Source organism: Ambystoma mexicanum, chromosome 5q (assembly GCF_040938575.1).
Source record: "Ambystoma mexicanum isolate Mex_15411 chromosome 5q, UKY_AmexF1_1, whole genome shotgun sequence".
NCBI lineage: Eukaryota > Metazoa > Chordata > Amphibia > Caudata > Ambystomatidae > Ambystoma > Ambystoma mexicanum.
Window position 1 is genome coordinate 514,790,748 of NC_090933.1, and position 24,935 is coordinate 514,815,682.

The window sequence follows — 24,935 nt, forward strand, 5'->3', positions numbered from 1 at the left end:
CCCGGGTTCATCCCAGATGAAGATAGGATGAATGGGGATAGGATAGAAAAAGTGGGGGAGTGGTTAGAAGATGGCGGAAGTGTCAGGGGAGGTGAAGTGGTTGGCTGAAAGTCAACAGAAAACATCTGATGTATTCAATCATTCATAGAGTTTTGCAGATATGAACCAGAGTTTAACAGGCATTTGAGCACTACACGTAAGTAGTAGCAGAAGTAGAAATAAAAGGGTTTTTCTTAAACCCACAACTTTACCAGTAGAACCGGTTTCAAGGCTACATAATATCGGTGGGAAAAGCCATTGGCGACATTATCTATGGTATACAAACAAGAAATCCAAAAAGCTGTATACAGTGAGTTCTTGGCATAAAGCCTAAGTTACATACTTAATCATCTTGGTATCAAAGATATCCAAATTTTATATATGGTGATATTATGTATGGGGATGGGTTGCAGGGATGCCCCCTGCTCCTCTTGTAAAAATAAAGTTTAAAAAAGAAAATGTGGGAGCTGCGGGGGTGTCCCCCACACGTTCAATGTCATAATGTCTCTGCAAAAAATAGCTACATTTTTGTCAGGAGACATATTTGAGGTGACATTATTACATGGAACCATAAAAATATTCATTAGAAACAAACACATAATGAACAAAACAGATCAAGGATATGATCTGATGAAAACAAACTAAAAATGTTAAATATGACAACAGGAGCAATCCTAACAAAAGCATAATACAAAAAAGACCAATCAAGAAAGAAATAATAGCAATGTCAGAACTTTCATTGTTATACCCAGGAGAGTAGAAGATGCTGCTTTAACCTTTAAGTGCCAAAAGACGTGCACAATCTGATATTTTAAGAAAGCATGTTCCACGTCAGGCTGCCTTGAACTCTGAAGCATTCGCCAGCCTTCCGTGCTTTCAGAAACATGTGCTCTCTTAGTAGAACTTCTTTACAGAACTCAGAAAACCACCAGCACGGCACCATTCACTCAAAGTAGCCAGTATTAAGGGGGAGCTCTGTTAAGTACTTTCCAGAGAAATGTCAGAGTCCGAGATTGGATACGCTGGTCTATCGTCAACTTGCCTGAAGATTGCTCTGTCGTCGAAAAATTGTCTGAATAGCCCGGTTTTCTATGCAGTGCAACTTATTAATTAATTCATTACTGATGCCTAAATAGGCTGAGTTGCAATATTGCAGCCTGGACAAAGCCAGCGTCTGAACTAAAAACACACACTGGTTAATAGAGGAATAAATAACTTTAATTGTCTAGAGATGATAATGAACTGACTTGGTAACTAAATCTATCTGAGAAGAAAACGATAATTGGCTTTCGAACATCCCTAAATGGATACAGAGTCTGACCAACATGTCCAAGGCATTGAGGTGGAAGAGTCCGCTGGTCGGGGCAGTCCATAAGCAGGATCTTTGTTTTATCACCATTTAGGGGAAGCCAGTTGTCCTATACCCGGCATTGTACCGCCCTGAGGCCCCCAGTTAACTCTGCCACATCTCTAGCATCGCCATGAAGGTCAAGCAAACTCTGGGTATCGTCCGCATACAGTTGAAAGCACACCAAACCCCTCCACAACATGGCCCAATGGAAACATATAGATGTTAAATAACAATGGGGAAGGAGAAGAGCCCTGTGGCACTCCACAAGTAACCAAGTTTGCAGGCAGGATTTAATTTATTAACTGAACCCTCCGACTCCTCTCTTTTGGGAAAGAACAAATCCATTCTAAGGCTAAACATTTTTATTTCAATAACAATGGCTAGAAGTGGATTATGATGTCATGACCTACACTGTCAAAAACCTCTGACTGATCCAGTAAAAGTAGCGCAGCAGATCTACCAATACCCGCCAGATCAAGCAATCGCACGTTACGAGAATATTTCTCTCTATTCTTCTTGTGGTCTGAAAGCCAGACAGAGTTAGTGAGAAGGCCATCTCTCTCTGAATATTCAGATAGTTGGTGTGTTATTTTCCCCGCTAAGATTTTTTCCATGCAGTATGAGGGAGAGGGCAGAGATTGGTCAATAGATCTCAGCTTTGGAAGGATCAAATGTAGGCTTTTTCAAAAGGGGCACTGTGCATGCTTACTTCAAACAATGAGGATCTATGCCTATGTGAGGAGAAGCATGAACAAAAATAGATAGCTCTTCAGCAACACTCTCTAGAGGTTTCTGAAGAAAGGTAGCAGACTAGAGATTAGAGGAAGGAAGGAGGGTTTGGGGGAGTTAGCCCTACACACTACATCTGATCATGAAAGGAACACAAAGTTTTAAAATTGTTTTAACCTAGCATTTGAAGAGGCAATTCATTGTTCCACCCTGTATGTTCATTATTTACTGACACAAATTGTGGCAATGTTTGTAAAAAAAAAGGAAAGTAAAGAATCACAAAGGGCTTGGGTGGGAGCAGCAGCATCTGAATTCTCCTTCACATTGACTAGTTCACGATAAATGTTAAATAACTCTGATCTGTTACTATGAGCTATAGAGATGTTATGTGCAAAGTGTTGTTTTTTTGCCTCAAGAATGGCTGCACTGTGTATGGCTCGGTGTCTTTTACACTGCATTTTATCTTCCGGGACAGAAGTCTTGCTCCAGTGCTGGTCTGCGCTCGTCTTGTAAACAAGACTACAATGAGCAGCTTGGGTTCAATACCCAGGCCTGGTCCCGTGCCTAGAGGCTGGAGTCTGGAATGAATAGCGATATAAGAAACCAATGTTGTTTTTCAATTTTTTTTTTAATCAAATTGTCAGCCCCCAACTCATAGGTGAACCAAAGTTATAATTTTGTTTAAATGTTTAACTTCATTCAAATGTAACTTCGTTAAAGAGGCTAGTGTGTTAATATTGTTTCCATTAAACTAGGATAACAGGAGCTCTGTAGAGCTGGACACATTTAATTGGGAGGGTAGTGCATTAGAATGCGCTTCCAAAGTACAAAATGCAATATATGTTATGTTCTCACAGTCTGAGGTGTTGCTAAAAATTTAATTGCCGATAGGACATCCTCTTTGCCTATTTTGACAGGAGAATTTCACAACAGCATTATCTGATCAAGCGGCAGGAAATATGATAGCAACATTTAAGACCATATTAACATCTAAAAGAATATCCATAGGTTACAAGATTTCTGGATAGGGCCTGGAGAACACGGTTTAAAAAGCAGGGGATCTAATAAACTTCTTTACTCCTGGTAAATCAGCACAGTCAACATGGAAAATGTAATCACCAAAGATAATACTCTGGTTACCCAATGATAGTAAATCTTTGCATAATTCTTGGAAATCTACTGATTATACCTTTGCGAACGATAAGCTACGGTTACAGTTGCTGAGAAATCTATACCCATTGCAATCCTGGGAATGAAGTGTTCAAAGCTAGCATAAGAATCAGATTGCAGAACAGAGCCTAGAAAATATTAGCTCTAAATGCAGCAACCCACTCCTCTTTTTTCCCCTGACCTGCTTTTCCAAAAGGAGAAGAACGCATTAAGAATGGGAGGACTATCCTCCGGAAATCAGTTTTCTGTCGCTGCTAGCACATCGAATGTTTCACCTGTTAATATGCCATGGAGGGCTACTGTGCGTCGAATAGCGATACTGCGATTAATTAGCCCCATCACAGCAGCTGATGAGGCCCTCACTGAACTTTCTTGTCCCAAAAGAGTAGGAAATAACTAAAACACACACAGATACACAGACACCCCCACACACACACACACACACACCCCAAACACACCCCCACACACACCCCCACACACACCCCCACACACACCCCCACCCCCGAACCTCATCAGATCCAGTGAGCTATCATTGTGTTTAACTTTCTGAAAAGGGCCAATAAATAAGGCCCTGAAAAGACGCCCTTTAAGGATGCCTCAGGATGGACACCCTATTCTACCGAGCTTTATTCTAGTGCCATATGATTTGACAGGTTAGGCGAGTATCCCGGTACCTATCATGCACTATCAATCTGTCAATGTCTGGAGGTAGATGGGCAGGGCAGAACCAGGAGGCCTAGGAGCACAATCGCTGGTGATCGCGGCTCAGCTTGCACTCGCCCACTTGGATTGAAGGTCAGTCAGGTACTCAATGCACAGCGACATAATCAGGGCAGAGTGGCAGAGTCTGGAAATGTAGGAATACAATTGCTGGCAAGTGGTCAAAGAAGGTGGGTGAACAGGGAAAAATACATTATTACAAAATAAAATTAATTACTACAAAATAAACAGGAAAATACTTTTTCAAGGTAAAGGGTCATAGAAGTGCACGAGCGTGTCAGAAATTAACCTTAACCAAATATACAGAAAGAATCACATTAGAGACACCCCCTTTTTCAAGCTAGAGGCACCACGTTGACTTATGAGGTCTCTCACTGTGTTTTGATAGTGGATGGCTAGACCATTAGCATCCTTTCTATTTTCTGACAACGCAGGTGAGAAGTCATCACTCTGTTTGGGGTTTCTGACTTGAATGTCCTGCCTTGTACGTTTACCGAGCGAAAGTGCAGTTACAAAATATCAAATAAATAGGATTTTGAGATGCTCTGAACGGTCTTTGAATTGGATCTTCACGTCAAAGTTGGCTGATTTACCAAACACAAGGTTGATGGTCAATCTGGGGAGAATCGTTAACTTTGCGCCAGATTTGCTTCTAGAGTGTTAATACGTGAATTGGGAAGAATGTTGGTTGAAGACAGCCTTTCAAAAAGTACATGAAGGTTGTTAATGGGAGGGAGCAGCTTTGCTGCAGGGCTGTTGGGGAGAACATTGTTAGAGTGAATGATCTTAAGAAGGACAGAGAATGATCCACACAAAAGGTATTGAGTTAGTTTGAAAGTGGATTTCTTTGCAAGGGAGAGAGATTTTGTGTTGAGAGCAAGCATGCCTCCAATATGGTCGGTGACGCAAGTTTGTGAGGCTTTGGGAGATTTTAGTGAGCCAGGTTTTTTTCTGTAAGTATGAGGCGATTTTGCTCCTGTTCTGGACCATGGTCAGCCAGTCTCTATGGCAGTGGTCTTCAAACTGTGGGGCTGGCTTCCCTAGGGCGGCCCTAAGGATGCCCGGGGGCGGAGGGGGTGGGAGGGAGCTCTTCAAAAAGGGTTTACGGTGACTGCTTATAATAGAAGATATAGCAGATATGGTATCTGCGGCGGGGGCAGCAACATTATGATTACTCAAGGGGTGGGGGGTGGTTGTCAGCAGCAATATTTTTGCTGAAGGGGGGCTTCAGAATCAAAAGGTTTGAATACCCCTGCTCTATGGTGAACCAATGACCATCTGCAGTTATGGAAAGCCACCAGAGTAGATGGGTGTTATCTGAGCAGTGGAAGAACAATTGGGAAGGAGGACAGGACGTGGAGAGTGGGGGTCAGGGGCATGCTGGTAATTTGGAAGTTGGATGAAGACAGGTATTCGGACGCTGGGTTTTCTAAACGGTGTGCCTTGATCGAGGTAAAGGTGATTGCAAAGTTTTGAACTCTAGTAACCCTGTGTAGAGGGAGTTGTTTTTTCAGATGTTCCAGCTGTGGCTGATGCACTGAATTGATGTGTGGGATCAAATGGGGTGATGTCAAGTCCAATGGTTCATTTTGGAGCAATACGTTGTTGTGTAAGAACTCCCATGCAAGGGACTCAGTCAAGAATTGGTCAAACTGAGTCCCTTGAACTGTTTCTCTCCTCTTGTATGGGCTAAGAAAGCTACTACTTTCGGGGGAAAGGGTGCGACCTGTGTTATGTCATCAATGTGGGGATATAGTGTCTTATTGTCACTGTATCTACTGAGATGGGTTGAGGGATATTGAGTTCATCCCGATTCCTATGTAGCGAAAACGAAAACAGTCAGAAGGAGAGGGGAAGGAGTGGGAAAAGTCTGTGATAGGAACATCTGGAGTTATAGACTACTGGGGTTTCTACTGCTAAAGACATCAAATTGTTAACAATGAAGTCTAAAAAATGCTCGCTAAATATTTGCACGAAAAAGGAAAGTCAAAAATAAAAAAACAAATGTGGTTTGCTTCAAGCAAACAATGTACACCAAGACTTATCTATGAGAACACTCCAAGTGAGACTCTTAAGTACGACCTAGGGCGAAGCCTGGTGTTTATTCTACGATTTTGTATTTATGCATCTTTAAAATAAAAACAGATTTTACACACAGACAGACAAAATAAAATATTAAAATGAAAACATGTATTCAGGATCATTTCAGACAAATAGTGAAGGTGAAATAATCGCATGAAACCTACCAAACATGCTACAATTTCAATACAAGCAATGAAGTGCAAACAACAGATCCAGAAAGAGTATGTTTACAAATGCAATACATTAGCTGGTGAACCCCATCACCTGTGCCGGTTCAGAGTGCCTACTGCGCATCTGTCCTTTACGCGCACACACGCAAGGCCCTTACCTTGCTTCCGTTCTCTTGCGTTTCTCGTTCCGTCTTGATGTCGGGCATCACCAGGCTACTGTAAGTGCTCTTGCCGTGGATGCGGAGATCATCTATCCTGTATTCAGAATTCAGCTGAGAAGTGAGGAGACTGTCGCTTAAGTTGAGAGGCTGCTCCTCGGGCTCCAGCTTTGGTTGGCCATTGGTTGTGGGCGTCGGCATCTCCTCGCTATGGGCTCGTTCTGGAGCACTGGTTTGTCCAATAGGTTCATGTCCGTTAACACTTTCTGGAGTCGAATCATCTGTCAAAAAGCAAAAGAGCAAACTTTACCTTCCATGTGGCAAGTAGAAAGCCTACTACCCTATGGGATTTTTTAACCAATCAAATTCTGGAGTTCAACTTTTAAATGTTTCTACAATTAAGCAATCCATAGCCTTGTTGAAGTGCCCTACTTCTGTGGATGAGACTGGTAGAACATTTGCCACCACAAACACAATATTTTCTCTCCTAAGATTACCCTTCCACTGGCATCTGTCGTTACCCGGGAGGGCAAGGTATAATCCAGGCCTCTAGTAGCATGACTGTTGCTGCCACCACAAACGAGGAGGGGAGCGGACACATCACCATGGCATTCCCCTGGAATTACGGAATAATACCAAAATCTCGCCTCCATTACTGCGTCTTTTCATTTCCACACAATTCGGAATTACTTGCTCCTGCCGTGAGCACCTGGCCCAGTCACTCCATGTGACAACACCGGGCCACTGCACAAAACAGAGCGCCATTGTTCAAGAATGTTCTGTGCTCTTGTCACCACTGAGGAGAAGGATGGTAGCACCACAACTTACCTTACATACTGCTGCTTCTTCCCACCTGTGACGTTCCCCAAAGTAACGTCACTGCGCAGCTGCTACCACTGGGGATGACAGAGATTGAGCTCCTGTCCACCCAGGAAGGAATAACCCATACACCAGGGGTCTGCAACCTTTGGCTCTCTTGATGTTTTGGACTACGAATCACATGATCCCTCACCTTTGACTATGCTGGGTAGGGCTGAAGGCAGTTGTAGTCCAACGCATCTGGAGAGCCAAAGGTTGCAGACCCTTGCCCTACACACAGGAACTGCTCCATGTGTGAGACTTCTCTTTTCGATACATTTACACTGGGCCCTTCTGGAGGTCGACCTTGGAACCACAGCTTTTGTGCAGGACTTACTTTATGGTACATATGAAGAGTGGGGTTCATCTCTGAACTTTCTGTTCATAATCGCATGTTGTCATTGCTTTTACACACGGGAAGGTGTTACGATGGCTTTAAAATTCAAGTGGAATAACGGTTATTAAGAAATCTGTAGATCACTGCAGAGATGCTCTATATGCTTTATATGTTTTGAGAAAGGCTCCTGTGAAGCCGAAACACGTGTAAACCCCAGGGCACCACAACATTTGTTGCAATTCTTTCTTTCAAATACAACTTACCTGAAAATGAAATCTTAACAGATGTGGCACAGTTATTGTGTGGGAAAACATCCTTTACGCAGCTAACCACTACCCAAGGAGGTAGGGTTTTTTGGATCCTCCACAACCCCCCACACCAACGCGACACGTCCTTACGGAAGGGATATCAGGTCGCAGACATAAGAAGTTGTACCCCCCCAACCCCTGACTAACCCCACAACCTGAACTTAGATATTTGCTATATGGCTTTGCTCTTCTCTACAAAGCTATGATCTATTAGGTCTGGTGTGCTACATTGTGTTATATTATTCCAAGCCATGTCATGTTTAAACTACAGGCACATGTGCCATATTTGTCTGTTTAGGATCTATGCATATTGTCCCCAAATGTAAACACATGTTAACTTGAAGGTATGCCCCAGATGTAAACCTTCTGTTTCCTTTTAGGTGACTGCCACTCCAACCGCTAACCCCAAAATCTCTGTTTTGACTTTCACTTCCTCACTCACTGCATTTAAATCCAACCCTGCCCTGCCCTTGTGTTTTTCATTTTTTAATTCTCCCTTCCCAATTGTGATCTTGTAACTGAATGACTTGGTTTTTAAGAGGGTTTTGCTCCTTTTTCATTTTTTCTTTATTTGTTCACCACTTCCTTTTATGTTTTTTGGGGGGACAAGATGCTGTTTGTTATACTAGATGGTTAGGCCATGATATTTCAGGCTATATTGTGTCATGTTTTATGTCATGTTATTTCATGTTAATGTCTAATGTCAAGTGCTTTGAAGGAGGCACAAGGTGGAAGGTAGCACTCCCCAAAAAATGAATAATACACAGAAGCAATAAGGACTTTTTCAAAAAAGGTACAGTGCCCGAAGTAGACCTGAAAATGTAAGCTGCTAAGTATACTTTACATCCCTTTTTGGACCTAAGATCTGCATGCTGCCGTCTATTATCAGGGAAAGGTAGCTGCTTCTCAGGTTGCGAAGGATAGACAAGGCCAGATTATTAAGATGAACTCACAGAAGAGCCCCACCTCGGCCAATGAGAAGGCCTGCCTCATACACCACAAGATCTACCCCAATAAAGTTCATAGCAGGCCTCCGGAACTTCCAGAAGGAACGGTCCAGAGCTTTGTTCCCAGAGGAGCCAGGCTCAAAACCCACCCTCATTTAAAAATGCCCTTATTGAAGGGTACATGAAGAAATTGGAAGAGGATTTAGGGGAGGAAATCAGTGAAAAGGGGTGGCATCGTATTTGGGCTCAGACTCACAGGTGTTCCCGGCGTGAACGTTTGGTGAAAGTTTATTACAAATGATATATAGCTCCCCAGAAATGACACAGGGTAGATCCGGCCTATCCCCCAAACTGTTGGAGGGGCTGTGTTGAAACAGGATCTCGGCTCCACCTCCGCTGGACATGTGGGAAAGTTGCACTTTTTGGGAAAAAGGTCTTGGCACAATTTTAAAACATAACCAGATTGACCCTACCTATGGACCTCCCGGTGGTACTCCTGGGAGATACTGGGGATGGGATTTTCCCTATGTCGGGATCAGTGGCTGCACTGATATCCCAGTTGCTGGTAACGGCTAAAGTCACAATTGCTCGTAATTGGGCCCTTGATTCAAATGTGGTGGATAACAATCGGGCAAACAATTGCAGTGGAAGAAATGAATGTTCTGAGTTTAGGGCGATACACAAAATATAGACATATATGGTGGCCATTTCTAGAATATGCAGAGAGGGTCCAGGGGTGGCTGGTAACCCTCTGATTCTCCACCACTTCCCACAACTATGAAGGCTGTTGATTTTCTAGGAGGTGTGGGGGGTTGGCTGCCACCGAAAATGGCTGAAATTGGTGGAGTGAAGGGTTGTGGTTTTGCAGACCGGTGATCCTGTAAAGTGTTTGCAGGGTTGTTTTGCTTTTGTATTCTTCTCCGACATGTAATTTGCAGCTGGAACTGTTGTAATGCTTCATTTGTATCCGTGCAGTGGTTTAAAAATGAATAAACAGATTTGGTTAAAAAATAAAATACCCTTATTTTCTCCCAGATTTGCAGTCTATAAAATGTGGCCGTTCATGGCGGTTTGTGGCATAGGGGAGTGTACGGTATAGTGGAAAGTACAAGGGTGTGTTCATGTCTTGAAATACTTTGCACAAAAGGCAAGCCTAGCTGCTCTGAGACTACTACTATGCTGATTTAGTGCACTGCATTTTGTAACATAACAAAGAAGAAAAACCATTGAACATTTTGCCAAATTTAAAACTGGAAATGTGCCACATTGTTCAAGGGAGTAATGCCATACAGCCACTCCCAACTATTGTTATTCCAGGTGTACAAGCTATCCATATCACCATTTCGCTTGCTTGGGAGTCTGGTTTGGAGCACATTCACTTTTCTTACACAACCATTTCTTCCATTTGGCTGGCCTTTTGCGCTGATCTTTGGAGCACTGTTGTTCCAGTTGTTGGCTTGGGACCCGAACGCTTTCCTCCCTGCTGCTCAGTTCTGTGAGGTGGCCTTACTGTGGCATAAAGCACTTTACAAGCAACAATGCGCGTCAAAGCCTTATGTATCAGTGATAGAACATAATATAGCATAAGCATGCAAGCCTGACATGGCATACAGGCAGACAGACATCTGCCCCTACGCTCCCTACACACCCCGATTCTCACACATCCACCTCTGCATGTTGCACAATCTAAATAACAGAGACTGCATAGATACCTCATGCTATAATGTCTCACTAGCGGTGGCTATGCATTACTCTCCTATGACAGCCTACTCCCAAGTAAGGCCTCTCGCCCTGTCTCACAGTGAACTAAAATAAAGTCTAGCATGACAAGACACAGAACAAACTCTCAATGATAACCTTTTTTCACATCAGATACAACCCGTTCTTCAATGTTACCGTACCAGCTTGGCCATCCCATTCCGTTACCTTCTATTCCAACCAACATTCACCTTTATATACAGTGTATTCTTGACTGTGCCACTCTTGGCTCTCTCTGGCTTGGCAATCAGTTTGATCTGGGCTACAATGTACAGAAATGCTTGGACAAATAAGTCACCAAAAACTTCCAGGACTGCCCGATTCCACATTAAAGCACCCAATTCATTCAACATTACATTCTGTATTAACTTACAATTCTCCACATCTGCCTTGCACCCAACTATCACAACAATAAGGCGTATCCTCCTTCTCCATTCGCAGATGTATGGTCCATCACAGAACATTATTCCCCTGCTGCATCCCTCTCGCCCGTCCTGTGTTTGGTGCACCTATTTTCCATGTTCCCATCCTCTTATCACCCCTTGCTCATTTGCTTTGCGCCAGCATACTAAGGTCTGGATACTTCCGGCAGGAGCACAGAACGCCACTCCACAGGCAAGCACAGGTGCTCTGAAACTATTATGGTGCTGACTGGGCACAGTATAGAAGCATATTATAACATGTCTGATCCTGGACAACATTAGCCTCCAGATGAACCTCCTCTCAAGTTTCTAGTTTCCTGACGGAGAGACCTTAACAGTGATTTTGGGGGACAAGCACTACGTGGCACAATGACTCTCTCCCTTACACACACGGATGTAAATTCCACGACTTATGGATACTGAGCACAGCAGCAGTTAGCCGGTATATTGAATAGAAAATCAACTTTAGAGGTAGCACCCATTAATACTTTACTCAGGAAAGCCTGCAGCAACCTGACATCATTTGCAGCACCCTGGAATATTAAGAAGCATACTGGTATTAATGGCAGCACCATGTGCTACTTAGACAGAACCGGGTACTATATTGGCAGCACCCTGGCATATAATACTACAGATTAGGACTTCATTTTTTTGTGTCACTGGGATTCTTAAGGCATGCTGCCTGGAACTGGGTCATTATCGCTCTTAACACATTTGAGCAGTACCAGCTCTGGACTTTAACACACCAGGGAAGCTCCCTCTAGTATATTCTAAAGTACCATTAGCATATCTGAGACACACTTTGCCATATTTGAGTAGTGTTACTTAGACAATATAGCATTCACCCCTGAGTTGGGGGGGGGGGCATACATTGCCGGTAATGGCTGCCAGCCAGAGCCTAGGCAGATCAGAGCGAAGCAAGGGCCTTGGCGAGGACTGTGTGGGTCGTTACTGGTCATGTATGCACCCCCGAAGAGGGGGTGATAGCTATTCACACCCTGCAGTTTGTCGGGGATGCAAATAGTTTACTTCTCTTTCCAGGAGATCCGTTGCATGCATATTGCGCAATGCCAATCTACCAAGAAAAAAAGAAAACGACGGTGGCCACCGCTGTCCATTTTTCATTTGTGGTCTGGCAGCCACGGGCGGGAGCAGTGCCGGGACCGGAGCACAAAGCAGCAGGAGATGGGGAAACGGTATATTTTGGGGGCAGGGGAAGGAGGGCAGGCAATTGGGAGAGGCTTCCTGTTGGCACCCCACAATCAAGATAGCGCCACCCAGGGCAGGGCGCTGGGTAGCTAGATAGAGCGGGTGGTACACAGTGTATTCTTCGCCGCTCTTCCAGCCACCTGATTGGCTGAGCACCCTTCCCTGGGTACAAATGAGCAGTACAGCATACAGGCTGGCATATTGGGCAATTTCTTGGTATTATTGCCAGCACCCAGATCGGGCATCACCATAGCAACACCGCAGCATCATTTTGGCAGCACACTGGAAAACCTAAGGCACACGCAGCACACATTGGCATATGATCACATTAACATCTAGACTAATGTGGCTGCAATTCCAAGAAAGTTGTCTTGTTAAGTAATCATTTTAAGCAATGTGTGTGACTTTTTCAGTATAGGGATGACCCATAACAAATACGATCACTCTCGTGTCCAACAAACCCCTGGCTTAGTGGCCAGATATTTTTCAGCCACATCAGATTGAAAATAAGAGTACAAGATGTTTCCCTTTCATGTGTGGCCTGTTTTACTAACAGATCACCACTTCTAATCCTGATATTCATGAAAGAACATGAGTCTACAAGTCCCAGTGCCTATGGCCCAAAGGATCTGTCCGCTCTGGAGCTGCGCAAGGTGGCAGTCAATCAGCTCAGTGGGTAAATGCATCCGCAGTAAAGTGTTGTGTGCAACTTTAAGATCACAGGTTCACATCATGAAGGGCCTCATCGTTTGAAAGTTGATTACATAAGCCCCGGTATAATGACAGTAATAACTCTTATTAGTGGTTATAGAAAATGTCTATGTTATAATGCACTGTTAAGATGTAGTTATTCATTTATACTCCCATATTCAGAGGCGATTGTGTTCTCATAGTTCATGTTGCAAGCTCCTGGCATGACATAAAAAAACAGATACACAGAAGGGAGAGGTCCCCTGTCCACATAGGAACTGGGGAACTAAACACGACAAGAGGGTTGTTCCTGCTGGACACAAGTACCTTATACCTTCAAAACAACTAAACAGCAGAATGAATCTGACTGGCTATAACACAATTACACATACGTTCAATACAGAGAGAGACTGGCTATAAAACAAAACAATAAAACAATTTCACATACGTTCAATAGGAGGATAGCTCAGAGGCAACGTGCTCGCCTTGAAAGCAAGACAGCACGCAGCAACATAGGTTCGATCCGGGGTCCGGGCTTAGAAACCTCTGGGTATTAAGTGCGTTATAAATAACATATCATATCAATAGAGAGTGACTGGCTAAAAAGCAAAACAATAAAACTATTACGCACGCATTCAATACACAGAGAGAGACTGGCTACTTTCGTTGCCACTGTTGCATTTACTTTACCAATTTCACAGAACAACAGAGAACAAGTGCTTCCACCTGCCTCCAGAATCTAGCTTCACTGGTCTGCTTCCGTTCATCGTTCCCCAGCAAGCTGCAGAATGCCTTTCGATGCAATTGCAGTCTTGCTAATTGAACTCGACATAAAGGCCGGCGCTCGGTTAGAGAGGGGACATTGAGAGTTGCCCACCACTACAGCTTCCCACACTCTGCGCCACTTGCTTTATTCACAGCAGTAAGCGAGCCGGCAGAGCTCATAGAGCAGGAACTTCTAATGCTTGCTGGAGAAAGGCAAGTCTAGCCAAACGCATAAGAGTGTGTGTCTTGGCTTACTTCAGGCTCTGAATCATTCTCTCCATGCAGTCGGGGGCATATGATAGGCTGCCCGCCTGCGGCAAGATGCAAGATCCCAGCAAAAACAAATGTGTGGGCAGGTTTGAAATGAATCATAACCTCTGGCCAACCCTCCAGACCATCACCTTTTAGCCTGCTACGCCCTTGCAGAAGGGCAAGACTATATGCAAATCAGGGCAGTCCAGGTTGAACTACTAGGCCGCAATCCCAGACATGTTTCAGGCTCATTGGCCATCATCAATGATGGAAAGCTTGTGGGATCTGGGCATGACACGCTCGGCACCCGCATCTGGGCAAACACGACCCATTCGGGTGGCTTTGGCAAAATAAAGAGGTGATCACTGGAAGGTTTCAGTTGATCAAAACCTGTGTGCATCCCTCTAGATCATCACTTTGGAGCTTCTCATGGCAAAGTGCAAAGGCCATATGCAAATCAGACTGGGTCAGAGCGGGGAAAGTCTGATTGGCATTTGGTCTTTCTCTTTCTGTAATGACTTGGCAGGCGATGAAACGATGTTCTAGGGAGTTTCCCAGAACAAGTACCAGCTGTTAAGATACATTCATAACCTTTTGGCCATCGACCTTCAGTTTTGCATTCCTCATCCAGAGTTCAACAGGTATGCCCAGATGTTGGTCCTGAGCCTGCTGTGCCGAGGAACCCAAGCTACACCTTGCTGACGATGTCCAATGAGGTTGAAACATGTCTGGGGGTGCGAGCTGTGGTATGTGGAAGGCATGTGAACTAGCAGCTCGGGCTGCACAGGACAAGCCTAATTTGTACTGTCTTTCCTCCTCGTAATTGCATGGCAACCTGAACAAAGACACTGGAGGGTTGCCCAGATTGTCATTGGTTAAGATTAATTCATAACCTTCCAGTGATCAACCTTCAGTTTTGCAGTATTTAAGTTTTGCAGTAGCCGCTTGTACTGCCTCCGGGCCTCCCACCCACGTAGGAACTGCATCTGCAAACTACCCTGCCCCTGGCACTTCTCGTCCCTCCCCCTCGCACTTGCACGATCTGAATGACACAAGGCCTAGTAAGATTGTTTGTTTTGTCCTCCCTCCGTCTACCCTTCCTAGTCTTGTCGCGCCTAGAAACACTTGCATACAGGCGTGTTATAAATGACTTATATCATATCATGACCACTTCAAGAAAGGCACAGCCACTAAAATGATGCCACAAGCTATCGTCAACACTCAGGACATAGATGAATCAGTCTAAATGGGAGCCCACGGAGATGGCGTAGGGTTAGATGGAACTATGGCAAGTACAAGTCCTGGCAAGAACCATAGTTATTTGATCAGTAAGGAACAAGTTACTTACCTGTAACTGTTGTTCTCCAGCATGGGTCTGGCATGGATTCACATGCTCATGAATATTCCCCGTCGTCAGGCTGGGAATCCTCGGTAAAGAAAAAACCAGTATCAGTTTTGTTTCTGATCTGTCTTTCGTAGTAATAACCAATCACTGGTCTCTGCGTCATACTGACCACAGCCAATGACTGCCCTCTACCTAAGCACCGCCTCTGGCAGCCATCTTCAGATTTAGAAGCACGTGAAGTGGCAGTATGACCAAGTGAAGAGCCGCAGAGGGGTAGGCGGGAGGGTTCGCATGTGAATCCATGCCAGACCCATGCTGGAGAACAACAGTTACAGGTAAGTAACTTGTTCCTTCTCCAGCATGGGGTCTGGCATGGATTCACATGCTCATGAATAAAGAATGCATAGCAGTACACACATGCACAACCACGGGAGGTGGCAAAGGCTCAACATTAAGCATTACATCAAACTCAACATTAAGCATCTTACCTCCTCACCAGGCTCACCTCAGGCGAACAGGTTGCGCAGCACTGCTTGGCCGACCCTGGACTCCTCCCTGGAATCCCGATCGACGCAGTAGAATTTCATGAAGGTGAGCGTCGACCTCCACGTAGCAGCCCTGCATATGTCCAGCAGGGGCACACCAGAAAGGAACGCCGTGGTAGCTGCGATCGCTCTGGTGGAATGGGCTCTCGGACGGCCAGGCAGCGGTCGGTTTGCCAACCGATGACAGTACATGATACAGCCGGAGAGCCATCTGGAAATGGAAGCCTTCGAGAGAGCCTTCCCCTGATTGACAGGTCCAAAGTTCACAAAGAGTTGTGACGTCTTCCGAAAACACTTCGTGCGATCCACGTAGAACTTCAGCGCTCTAGCCACATCCAGCGAGTGCAAAGTCCTCTCAGCCGGTGACGAAGGCGACGGGAAGAAAACAGGCAACACCAAGGGTTCGTTGAGGTGGAAGTCCGACGGCACCTTGGGCATGAAGGAGGGGTGCGTCCTGAGCACTACCCTCGTGTTGTGAAAAGTCAAGTACGGGGCCTTGCAGGAAAGGGCCTGGATCTCTCCCACCCGTCGTGCGGAGGTGATGGCCACAAGAAACGCTGTTTTCCACGACAGAAACTTCAACGGGGCTGAGTGCAGAGGCTCGAACGGAGGTCCCATGGGCTTGGTCAGCACCACGTTGAGCTCCCACGCCGGGGCTGGCGCCTTCACCGGCGGGAACGATCTGAACAGTCCCTTCATGAACTCTTTCACCAGACGATGAGACCACAGGGACGTCCGGCCCGTGGTTCTGGTGTATCGGGAGATCGCAGCAAGATGAATCTTGATGGACGCGTGTGCCAGTCCAGCTTTGGCCAGCGTCAGCAGGTACGGCAGTACCTGGGGAGCCGTAATCCGTAGAGGGTTAATCTTCTGTGCGTGGCACCAGACAGAGAACCTCTTCCATTTGTGTCCGTAGCATTTAAGAGTCGAGGACGCCCTGGCCTTTGCAAGAACCTCTCTGCAGTCGGCCGGTATGTCGTATCCTCCAAACTCTAGCGCTGCAGGAGCCAGGCCTGCAAGTTCAGCGATTTCGGGTCGTGGTGGAGGATGGCGCCTCCTTCCCTGGAGAGTAGATCCGCGTCCACTGGCAGCTTGATTGGCAGGGACGCTGACAAGTCCAGAAGGTCCGGAAACCATATCTGCCTCGGCCACGCAGGTGCGACGAGGATCATCCTGCACCGTGACCTCTTGAGCTGGTTGACGAGCCGGATTAGCAGTGGCAAAGGAGGGAACGCGTAGAGGAACAGGCCCTCCCAGGGGAACGAGAAAGCATCGCCCATGCTCCTCGCCTGGTGAAACCTGCTGGCCAAACTCCGGCACTTGGAGTTCATCGCCGTCGCGAACAGGTCGATCTGGGGTGTGCCCCATCGTCGGAGGAGGCGATCCATTAGATCCTGCCGTAGTTCCCACTCGTGGCACGAGCGCAGCTCCCTGCTGAGTGAGTCGGCGATGGTGTTTTTTATCCCTGCCAGATGAAACGGCACCAGAAACATCCTTTGGGCGACTGCCCAATGCCACAGGTCCTGCGCCTCCTTGGACAGTGCTGGGGACCTGGTTCCGCCCTGTTTCCTGATGTAAAACATGGTGGTGGTGTTGTCGGTGAAGATCCTCACCACCTTGCCCTTGAGGGACGGAAGGAAGGACAGGAGGGCCCAGAACACTGCACGGAGCTCCAGGACGTTGATATGGAGGGACTTCTCCGTCGGGAGCCAGAGGCCTCTCGCGTGCAGATTCTCGGTGTGCGCTCCCCACCCTTCCAGGGAGGCATCCGTGGTCACTGTCTCCTGGTGGTCTGGGGTCTGGAAGTCCATGCCCGCCGTCAGATGCGCGCGGGTGCCCCACCACCGGACCGCTCGGCGGAAACTCTCGTTGAGTGTGATCCTTTCCTCGAAGCCGCCCGTCGTTTGGATCCAGCGCGCATCCAGGAACTCCTGCAACGGGCGCATCCGGAGCCTGCACATGGGAATGAGGTAGATGGCCGCGTCGGAAACCAACATCCGCTGTACCTTGCCCAGGATGGACCTGGTCCTTTCCTCCAACGGGGAGGCCAGAAGGGACACTGTGTCGAGCTTTGCTCCCAGAAACAGTGTGTTTTGCGCGGGTACCAGGTGGGACTTGGCGTAGTTCACGGAGAATCCCAGGTCAGTGAGAAGTTGGACGGTCCTTGCCGTGTGCTCCACGGCGAGCTCCCTCGTCTTGGCTCGGATGAGCCAGTCGTCCAGGTAGGGGTAGACGTGGATCCCTTCGCGGCGCAGCTGCGCCGCCACCGGTGCAAGGCACTTGGTAAATACCCTGGGTGCCGACCGTAGTCCGAAGGGGAGGGCTTTGAACTGGTAGTGACGCCCTTGGACCACAAACCTGAGGAATTTTCGGTGCCCCTTTAGGATGGGAATATGGAAGTAGGCATCCTCCAAATCCAACGACGACAGGAAGTCTCCTTCCTCCAGCTGACCCAGGACGTGCTGGAGGGTGACCATCCGGAACTTCTGTGCCTTGATGAACTTGTTCAGATGTCGCACGTCTAGGATGGGGCGCCATCCTCCCATCTTCTTCTTCACGAGGAAGTATCTCGAGTAAACTCCGGAGCCCCGAAGCCTCTTTGGGACGAGTTCGATGGCGCCCTTCCTGAGCAACGCCTTTACCTCCAGGAGAAGCTGAGGGACGTGAAGCTCTCTCCTGGCCACGGGGGGGACGCGCGGGCACCTTCTTTGAAACTCGAGCGCGTGGCCCCGGGCCAAGGCGTCCAGCACCCAACGGTCGGTGGAGAAGGACTCCCACACGCTGACGAAGCTCGCCAGCCGGCCTCCCACCGGGGTGCTTCGGTGGGGGCCCGACCCCACGGCCGGTTCAATCCTGTTTCGACGAGGCTTTGCCGCCTTGACCTCCTTGGCGACGACGGCGGGGTCCTCCAGACTTGCCTCGTCCTCTGTAGGCCTCTTGAGACGACGAGCAGGCCGCTTGACGGTAGGTAGAGAAACCGCCGCCGGAACCTTTGGAGGCGCACTTGCCTCCGCTGCTCCGAAAGGGCGTCCGTCGTTGCTGTAGAACCCCAAGGGCCCGGGCCGTCTCAGTGTCCGCTTTAATGGCCTGAAGGGAATCGTCCACTGTTTTCCCAAACAGGTTGTTCCCATCGAACGGCATGTCCAGGACTCTGGTCTGTACGTCTTGACGGAAGTCCGTAGCCTTGAGCCATCCACGCCGCCTAAGGCACACGCCGTTGCCCAACTGGCGAAACCCAGTGTCGGCGATGTCCGTCGCAATAGTGATGGCGTGGTCCGACGCCACCTCACCTTCCTGTAGGATCTCCAGGGCATCCGCCCTCTTGTCGTCCGGTAGGAAGTCCAGCAGGGGAGCCAGTTTGTACCATAGCTCCCTGTCGTAGCGGGCCACGATAGCCAAGGCGTTGGCCGCTTTAATCGTCGTCGCTGCAGACGAGAGGACCCTGCGTCCCATAGCGTCCAATTTCTTTCCCTCGCCGTCCGGTGGGGAAGTCGATGTGAAGGCCGCACCCCCCCCGCTTTCTTCCTGGCCGCCGCGGAGACGACGGAGTCTGGGGTAGGCTGTGCCCGGAGGCACAGGGGGGCCGCGTCCGGGACCCGGTACTTCTTTTCGTACCGGTCTCTTCTAGCTGGCGTCGTGGAAGGGTTCTTGAGGAGGGCGAGGCCCTCATCCCAAATGTCGTCCAGTAGAGGCACCGCGAGGACCGTCTTCCTCTTGGCCTCAGCCGTTGATAAAGGAATCCTTCCTTTTTCTACTCCTCAGGGCAGAGTTGGAAAAGCTCGGATGCCCTGGCGATCATGGAGTGGAACGATCCAATCTCGTCGGGCGGAGAGGCCCTGCCTGGCGCCCGTAGAGCCCGACCGTTTGGCGCTCCCGGTGCCAGCGGACTCGCGGTGCTTGGCCTTGTGTTGGACCCCCGTCGCCGGGGCGTCCTCAAAGGTCTTAGAAGACCGCTCGGATTTCTTCCTCTTCTTCTCGCCTGACGGGCTCTTCCCTTCCAGCCAGTTGGCGAGGCGTTGGTGGCGGTCCTTCATGGTCCGCTCCGACATATTGCCGCAAAACGCACAGTCCTTCTCCACGTGCGTCTTGTCCTCATGTAAGCAGTAGAGACAAAGGGAGTGTTCGTCCTCCTTAAAGACGTTCTGCAGCTGGCATCCAGGGCAGACCCTGAACAGCTTTCCGGGCGTCGAGCTTCCCTTCTCCTGGGCCATGTCCGGGCCTGAGAAGCTTCTGGAGTCCTCCAAAACGTAGCTCGATGAAATCTTCACCCTTGAGGGGCGCAGACGAATCCGACACGGGTCCCCGTTGATCGGATGGAGAGTCGGTGGAGCTTGAGGCTCTTTTGACCGGAAAAAACGAAGTTTTGAGAAAAAAACGTGAAAAATTAGCACTAACGCTCGAGAGCAATAGCACGAGGATCCCAACACATGAACGTGCAGTAAAAATCTGAAGATGGCTGCCAGAGGCGGTGCTTAGGTAGAGGGCAGTCATTGGCTGTGGTCAGTATAACGCAGAGACCAGTGATTGGTTATTACTACGAAAGACAGATCAGAAACGAAACTGATACTGGTTTTTTCTTTACCGAGGATTCCCAGCCTGACGACGGGGAATATTCATGAGCATGTGAATCCATGCCAGACCCCATGCTGGAGAACTTGTTCTCCTCTGCTGTGATTGAACCTCAGTGCGTTCCCAAACTTTTTACAGGAAGTCAAGCAGTACTTCTTTGAGAGAGACGAAATGCCTACCCTCCTCTACTCGCAGAGGCACGAGGCTCTAACACACAAACGTCCAAACTGTGTATCCGCCTAGGAGCTTGTGTCACAGTGGATGTGGCCAGATTGCAGCCCTTCACATCTCCCAACCAGGAGAGGCCATGCATGCCAGAATAGTGGGCATTGCCCCACCAAACCAGGTCACCTAATAGCCCAAATGACAGCCAATGGACAGTGGGCTTCCAATTGCAGGGGATTCCCTCCTTACAAATTGGATTGACGAAGACATCTCATCACGTTTGCCACCAACAGCTGTGTCCTGCAAAGGAGGACGACACTGGATAGCTTTACCCTCTCCGCACCATATCGATATGAAAAATGAAATAATGTGTCCAAGGGAACGGTGCATGCAGATATTGTTTCTCCTTCTATGTTCATAATAAAGGTATTTTAATAAACAATTCTATAACCCCATTTGGCGCGAGCCTGGCTCAGAACTCTGTTTAATCCAAATTGAGTTGATATTCAGCTCCAGTTGTGTCAAGTCTTATATGTTGAGCACACAGTTTTTCTACTCACCTGGTATTCAGAAGAATATGGTTTAAATGCTCAGTCTTTTAGGTCCTAAGAAAGTGCTGTGGAAATCGAATTATTACCCTATAGTAGTAGCCCACAATTTGGTGTCTTGATCCCTCATTTGCAGAATACCGACTGTGCGGAACTCCAACTTTTTATTTCTTTTTAATTTTTGGAGGGGCCTGAAGAGGTTCAAAGTGAGTCCCAGAACTCCTCCCTTGCTCTCCCCTTCAGGATGAAGCGGGCCACGCCTCGGCTCTGTGCTCCCCTGATGTTTGGGGCCTAAAAACAGTGTACTGTTCGTACACCATCACGATTCTGACACAATAACATACATTTGGGATTCTGCTTGTTTTCTTTAATTTATGAATGTTGGGCTCTTTGCACTTTGTTATTGGGGTGCTGGTGCCTTGACTGACTACAAAAATGAGAATTGGAGAAGAAAACATCATTGCCCTCAGCCTCCAGGCCAGACCCCATATGCATGAAGGATTTATTGAAACTGTGGGCACAAAACACGAGGTGAACTCAAGAGTTGACCTTTTCTCTGCGTGTATCAATTTCCATAAACGGAAGTGTTTCTAGTGGAGTTGTCATATTCCGTGTGCTAGTTCGCACCGTCCACCCCTCTCCCCACCCCCCTAGCTTTGCAGGTTGCTGCCATGAATTATCTGGGAAATTCCAAACGTGGGTGTTATATGGGAATCCAGTCATCGTTTCGAAGTCCAGATCTGTTCCATGCTCAAGAGATCCTCCTTTACATGTTGACAATTGACATGGGGTGCTTCCTTTTTTCCCACTGTGACCATCGTCACACTTGTGTAGATCTGCCCATCAATTGAAAGCTGGATCGTGTGAATGCCTCCCTGCCAGACTCAACGCCTAGAGTTGGTGCAAATAGTGGCCCCTCAGCCGATTGGTGGCACTGAGGGATGTGATCACTATAATCGGGAAGGTTGGCCCCGCCGTTTGTCTAATATTTAAGATTGCTTATGCCAATTCAGTTAGTAGATCAGGAGCACTGCAAGTAAACCCAAGCACTTTTGAGTTACAGAAAAAAAAATCCAGAAAACTGTGTGCTCACACTCAGGGCTCAAATGAGCTTCAAAAACATATAACCATTTAAATCACAGTTCGTTCACTGGAAAAGAAATGTCATATTACTAGGGTCGGACTGGCCTATAGGTCAATAGACCCATGGCAGAACAAAAAACAGAAAATTATGGTGTGGCCAGATTGTGTGGTCAAAGTGGGCCAATTTTTGGCCAGTGTCGGCCAGTTTGATGAGTTACTTCACTACGCGGCTAGTAGTTTTGACCAGTGTTACTGAATAAATATTCTTTAAAAAGCACAATTTGCATCACATTTTATCAAAAGCCTCCCCCGTGGGTACTAGTCAAACACTGTCACAAAAGGAATGAATCGCCATTTGCAACTGTGGGCCACTTTTTCACTGGTGAGAAAATTTTATGGCGTGGCCCAGCCCGATCCTGTAGATCACTCCAAAATGTTAAGTGGACAAATAGATGTTTAATATCTGGATCTCATTCAAGGAGAACAGACAGGTGGTTTGTAGATAAGCCAATGCATTTCAGGCATTAGTCCGTCACCCGGGCAATCTCAGCCTCTGCTGTCCCTGTAGTAAATGCTCGCCAGATCCCTCTTCGTGGAGCAGCTTCGGACTCTTTACAGCAGTCCACAGCCGCCTGCCTTCTCCCTGGCTGCAAGCTGGCCACACTACAAGATGGCCGCTTTGGCAATGGCATGTTTCCTTGCACATCAAATGTTAATCGTATCCTATTTAGTGGTCCCAGTTCACTTGCAGAAGAGGCATCGTTTGATGTGGTGGTATTAAGAGTGTGTGCTTCTATAAGTAAGGGTGCCTGCCAGAGCTGGGCCTGAAAATAGGATTCATAAAGGCCAAACGAGGCAAGCGTACAAAATCGATTAACGGTGCGACACGGGAAGTGGAGGAGAGCATGTTTGCTACCAGTGCCTTTCTGGGGTTGTCCCCCCAGAATCTGCCACTGGAGGGCAGTATGTTCAAAGAGTGCAGGTCCATGTGCCCACATCATGGAATTCGTATTCGTACTGTAAAAATACGACGCCCAAATAAATGAGTAGAGCTGGTGGGATGCACTAGCCTTGCCCTGTCTGATACCACTGCAGTGTGCACTTTTTGACAAGATGTAAAACATGCCTTTATTCAAAATTCCCGTGTGCAAAAGCAGACAGTTTCCCGCGAATGCCATTGTCTGCGCTTCAGTTTAAATACCGGTGACGGTGGCAGGGAAGCTCCATTATTGGGAAGGTATCCGCCGCCGGAGCGGCCCAAACCTCCCTCCATTGTGCACCGAGGGATTAGCCTGACGGCCCCTACATTCTCCCCACTGCACACAGTGAGAGCTAATCTTTTCAGCAAGAGGCAGGGGATAGGGTTACTATGGAAACTGGTCGCGCATTCTAGCTCGGGGACCACTGAGACGAGCCGCGGACGGTGACAGTGAAACATGCACGCTGGTGTCTCACGGGCCCGTGGCTACGGGCATCCCCTGTCGAGAAGCACTACGGTTGGGAGTTTACTTACAGGCCAATGCCGATTATCTTTTAAATCGTGCCATACTTGTTACTGCCATTTGTATAGTGCAATCACAAAAGCGTATTACGGGGCAGAAACGAAAGCAAGCCTGGCCTAGCGCGAGCAGCATCTTTGCTTCAAGGTTTGGGACTGTCAGGCAGTGCTCTCCCGCTGGCGACCTATTAGGCCCCCCGCAACAAAAGCTTCCTCCCCTACTGCTGTCAGGGGCGGGTGGGGGGGTATGCTCACAAAACGAATAACAGCTGCTGCACCGCCCCTGCACATACTTGCACACCAGTGGGGGGACACGTTGGGCCTAGGAAGCACCAGCGAATTCTACGTCACAAATACATGTGTGACTGGAGCGCCAGAGGAGCACTGATACACACACCAGTCACGCTTTGTGTAAAAAAAAATAGCTATTGCTAGGTATCGACAATATTTTGGGACTTGCAAGCAGATGTAACTTGCAACTAACTTAGCGTGACCAGACATCCTGGTTTTGCCCCGGTATTTACCCCTTGGAGTCCTAAGAGTTTTGCGAGTTTTAAAACCCTGTCCCTGGATTGGAGGGATGGGTGGGTGGATACGGTCCTGGTTTTTGCAAGGGAACCGTTTAATAAATCCCTAAATCGGGCTCGGCGCCGCTCTTGTGAACCCTTTTCCCCGCAAACGCCTCATTTCCTCTCCCTGGCCACTCTCCTCTAATGAGACTATGAGAGGAGTGTGCCTGTGAACAGAAACCCTGTAACAGGCCAGCGACATAAAAGTAGGACTACCGTTTTATTAGAGTCCTGTTTGTGTTTACTGTAGTCCTACTTCTATGTCTATTGCCTATCCCTTTTTTTTGTTATCTGGTCACCCTAAACTAACTGTGTGAAGCACTATGAGGGTTGCAAGGGGTGGAGCAGAAGGGTGATGAGGGAACCAAGGCTGTCAAAAGGCCCAGCCAGCCAGTGCAGTGCTTCAAATGGAAAAAATAACTGCAGGTACTCGCCAATCTAGGTTTTAAGTGAGACGGGCTCAGGCCCAGTAAGGTCGTCCATAAATTGCTCTTGTGCTGGCCCCCAGCAGGGTCCCCCAAACCGGTCCAGCCACGTAGTTGTCTATTTTCTCACTTTCTATGTGTGTCTTTCTCTTTGTCCCTATCTATTTGTACCACTTTCCGTTTGTCTCTCTACCCAATTATGCCCGCTGCATCCATATTTTTA

At 47.7% G+C, this 24,935-nt stretch overlaps 1 protein-coding gene across 9 annotated transcripts in view; it reads right to left on the bottom strand.

Moving 5' to 3' along the window:
* NOL4 (nucleolar protein 4) overlaps positions 1-24,935 on the bottom strand; it is a 692,229-nt gene that overhangs the window by 166,875 nt on the left and 500,419 nt on the right. For all 9 annotated transcript variants that reach the window (XM_069620996.1, XM_069620993.1, XM_069620989.1 and 6 more), the window contains one exon: positions 6,420-6,700. In XM_069620996.1, coding sequence (XP_069477097.1) covers positions 6,420-6,700 — 281 coding nt within the window. The remainder of the gene's footprint in view (positions 1-6,419; positions 6,701-24,935) is intronic.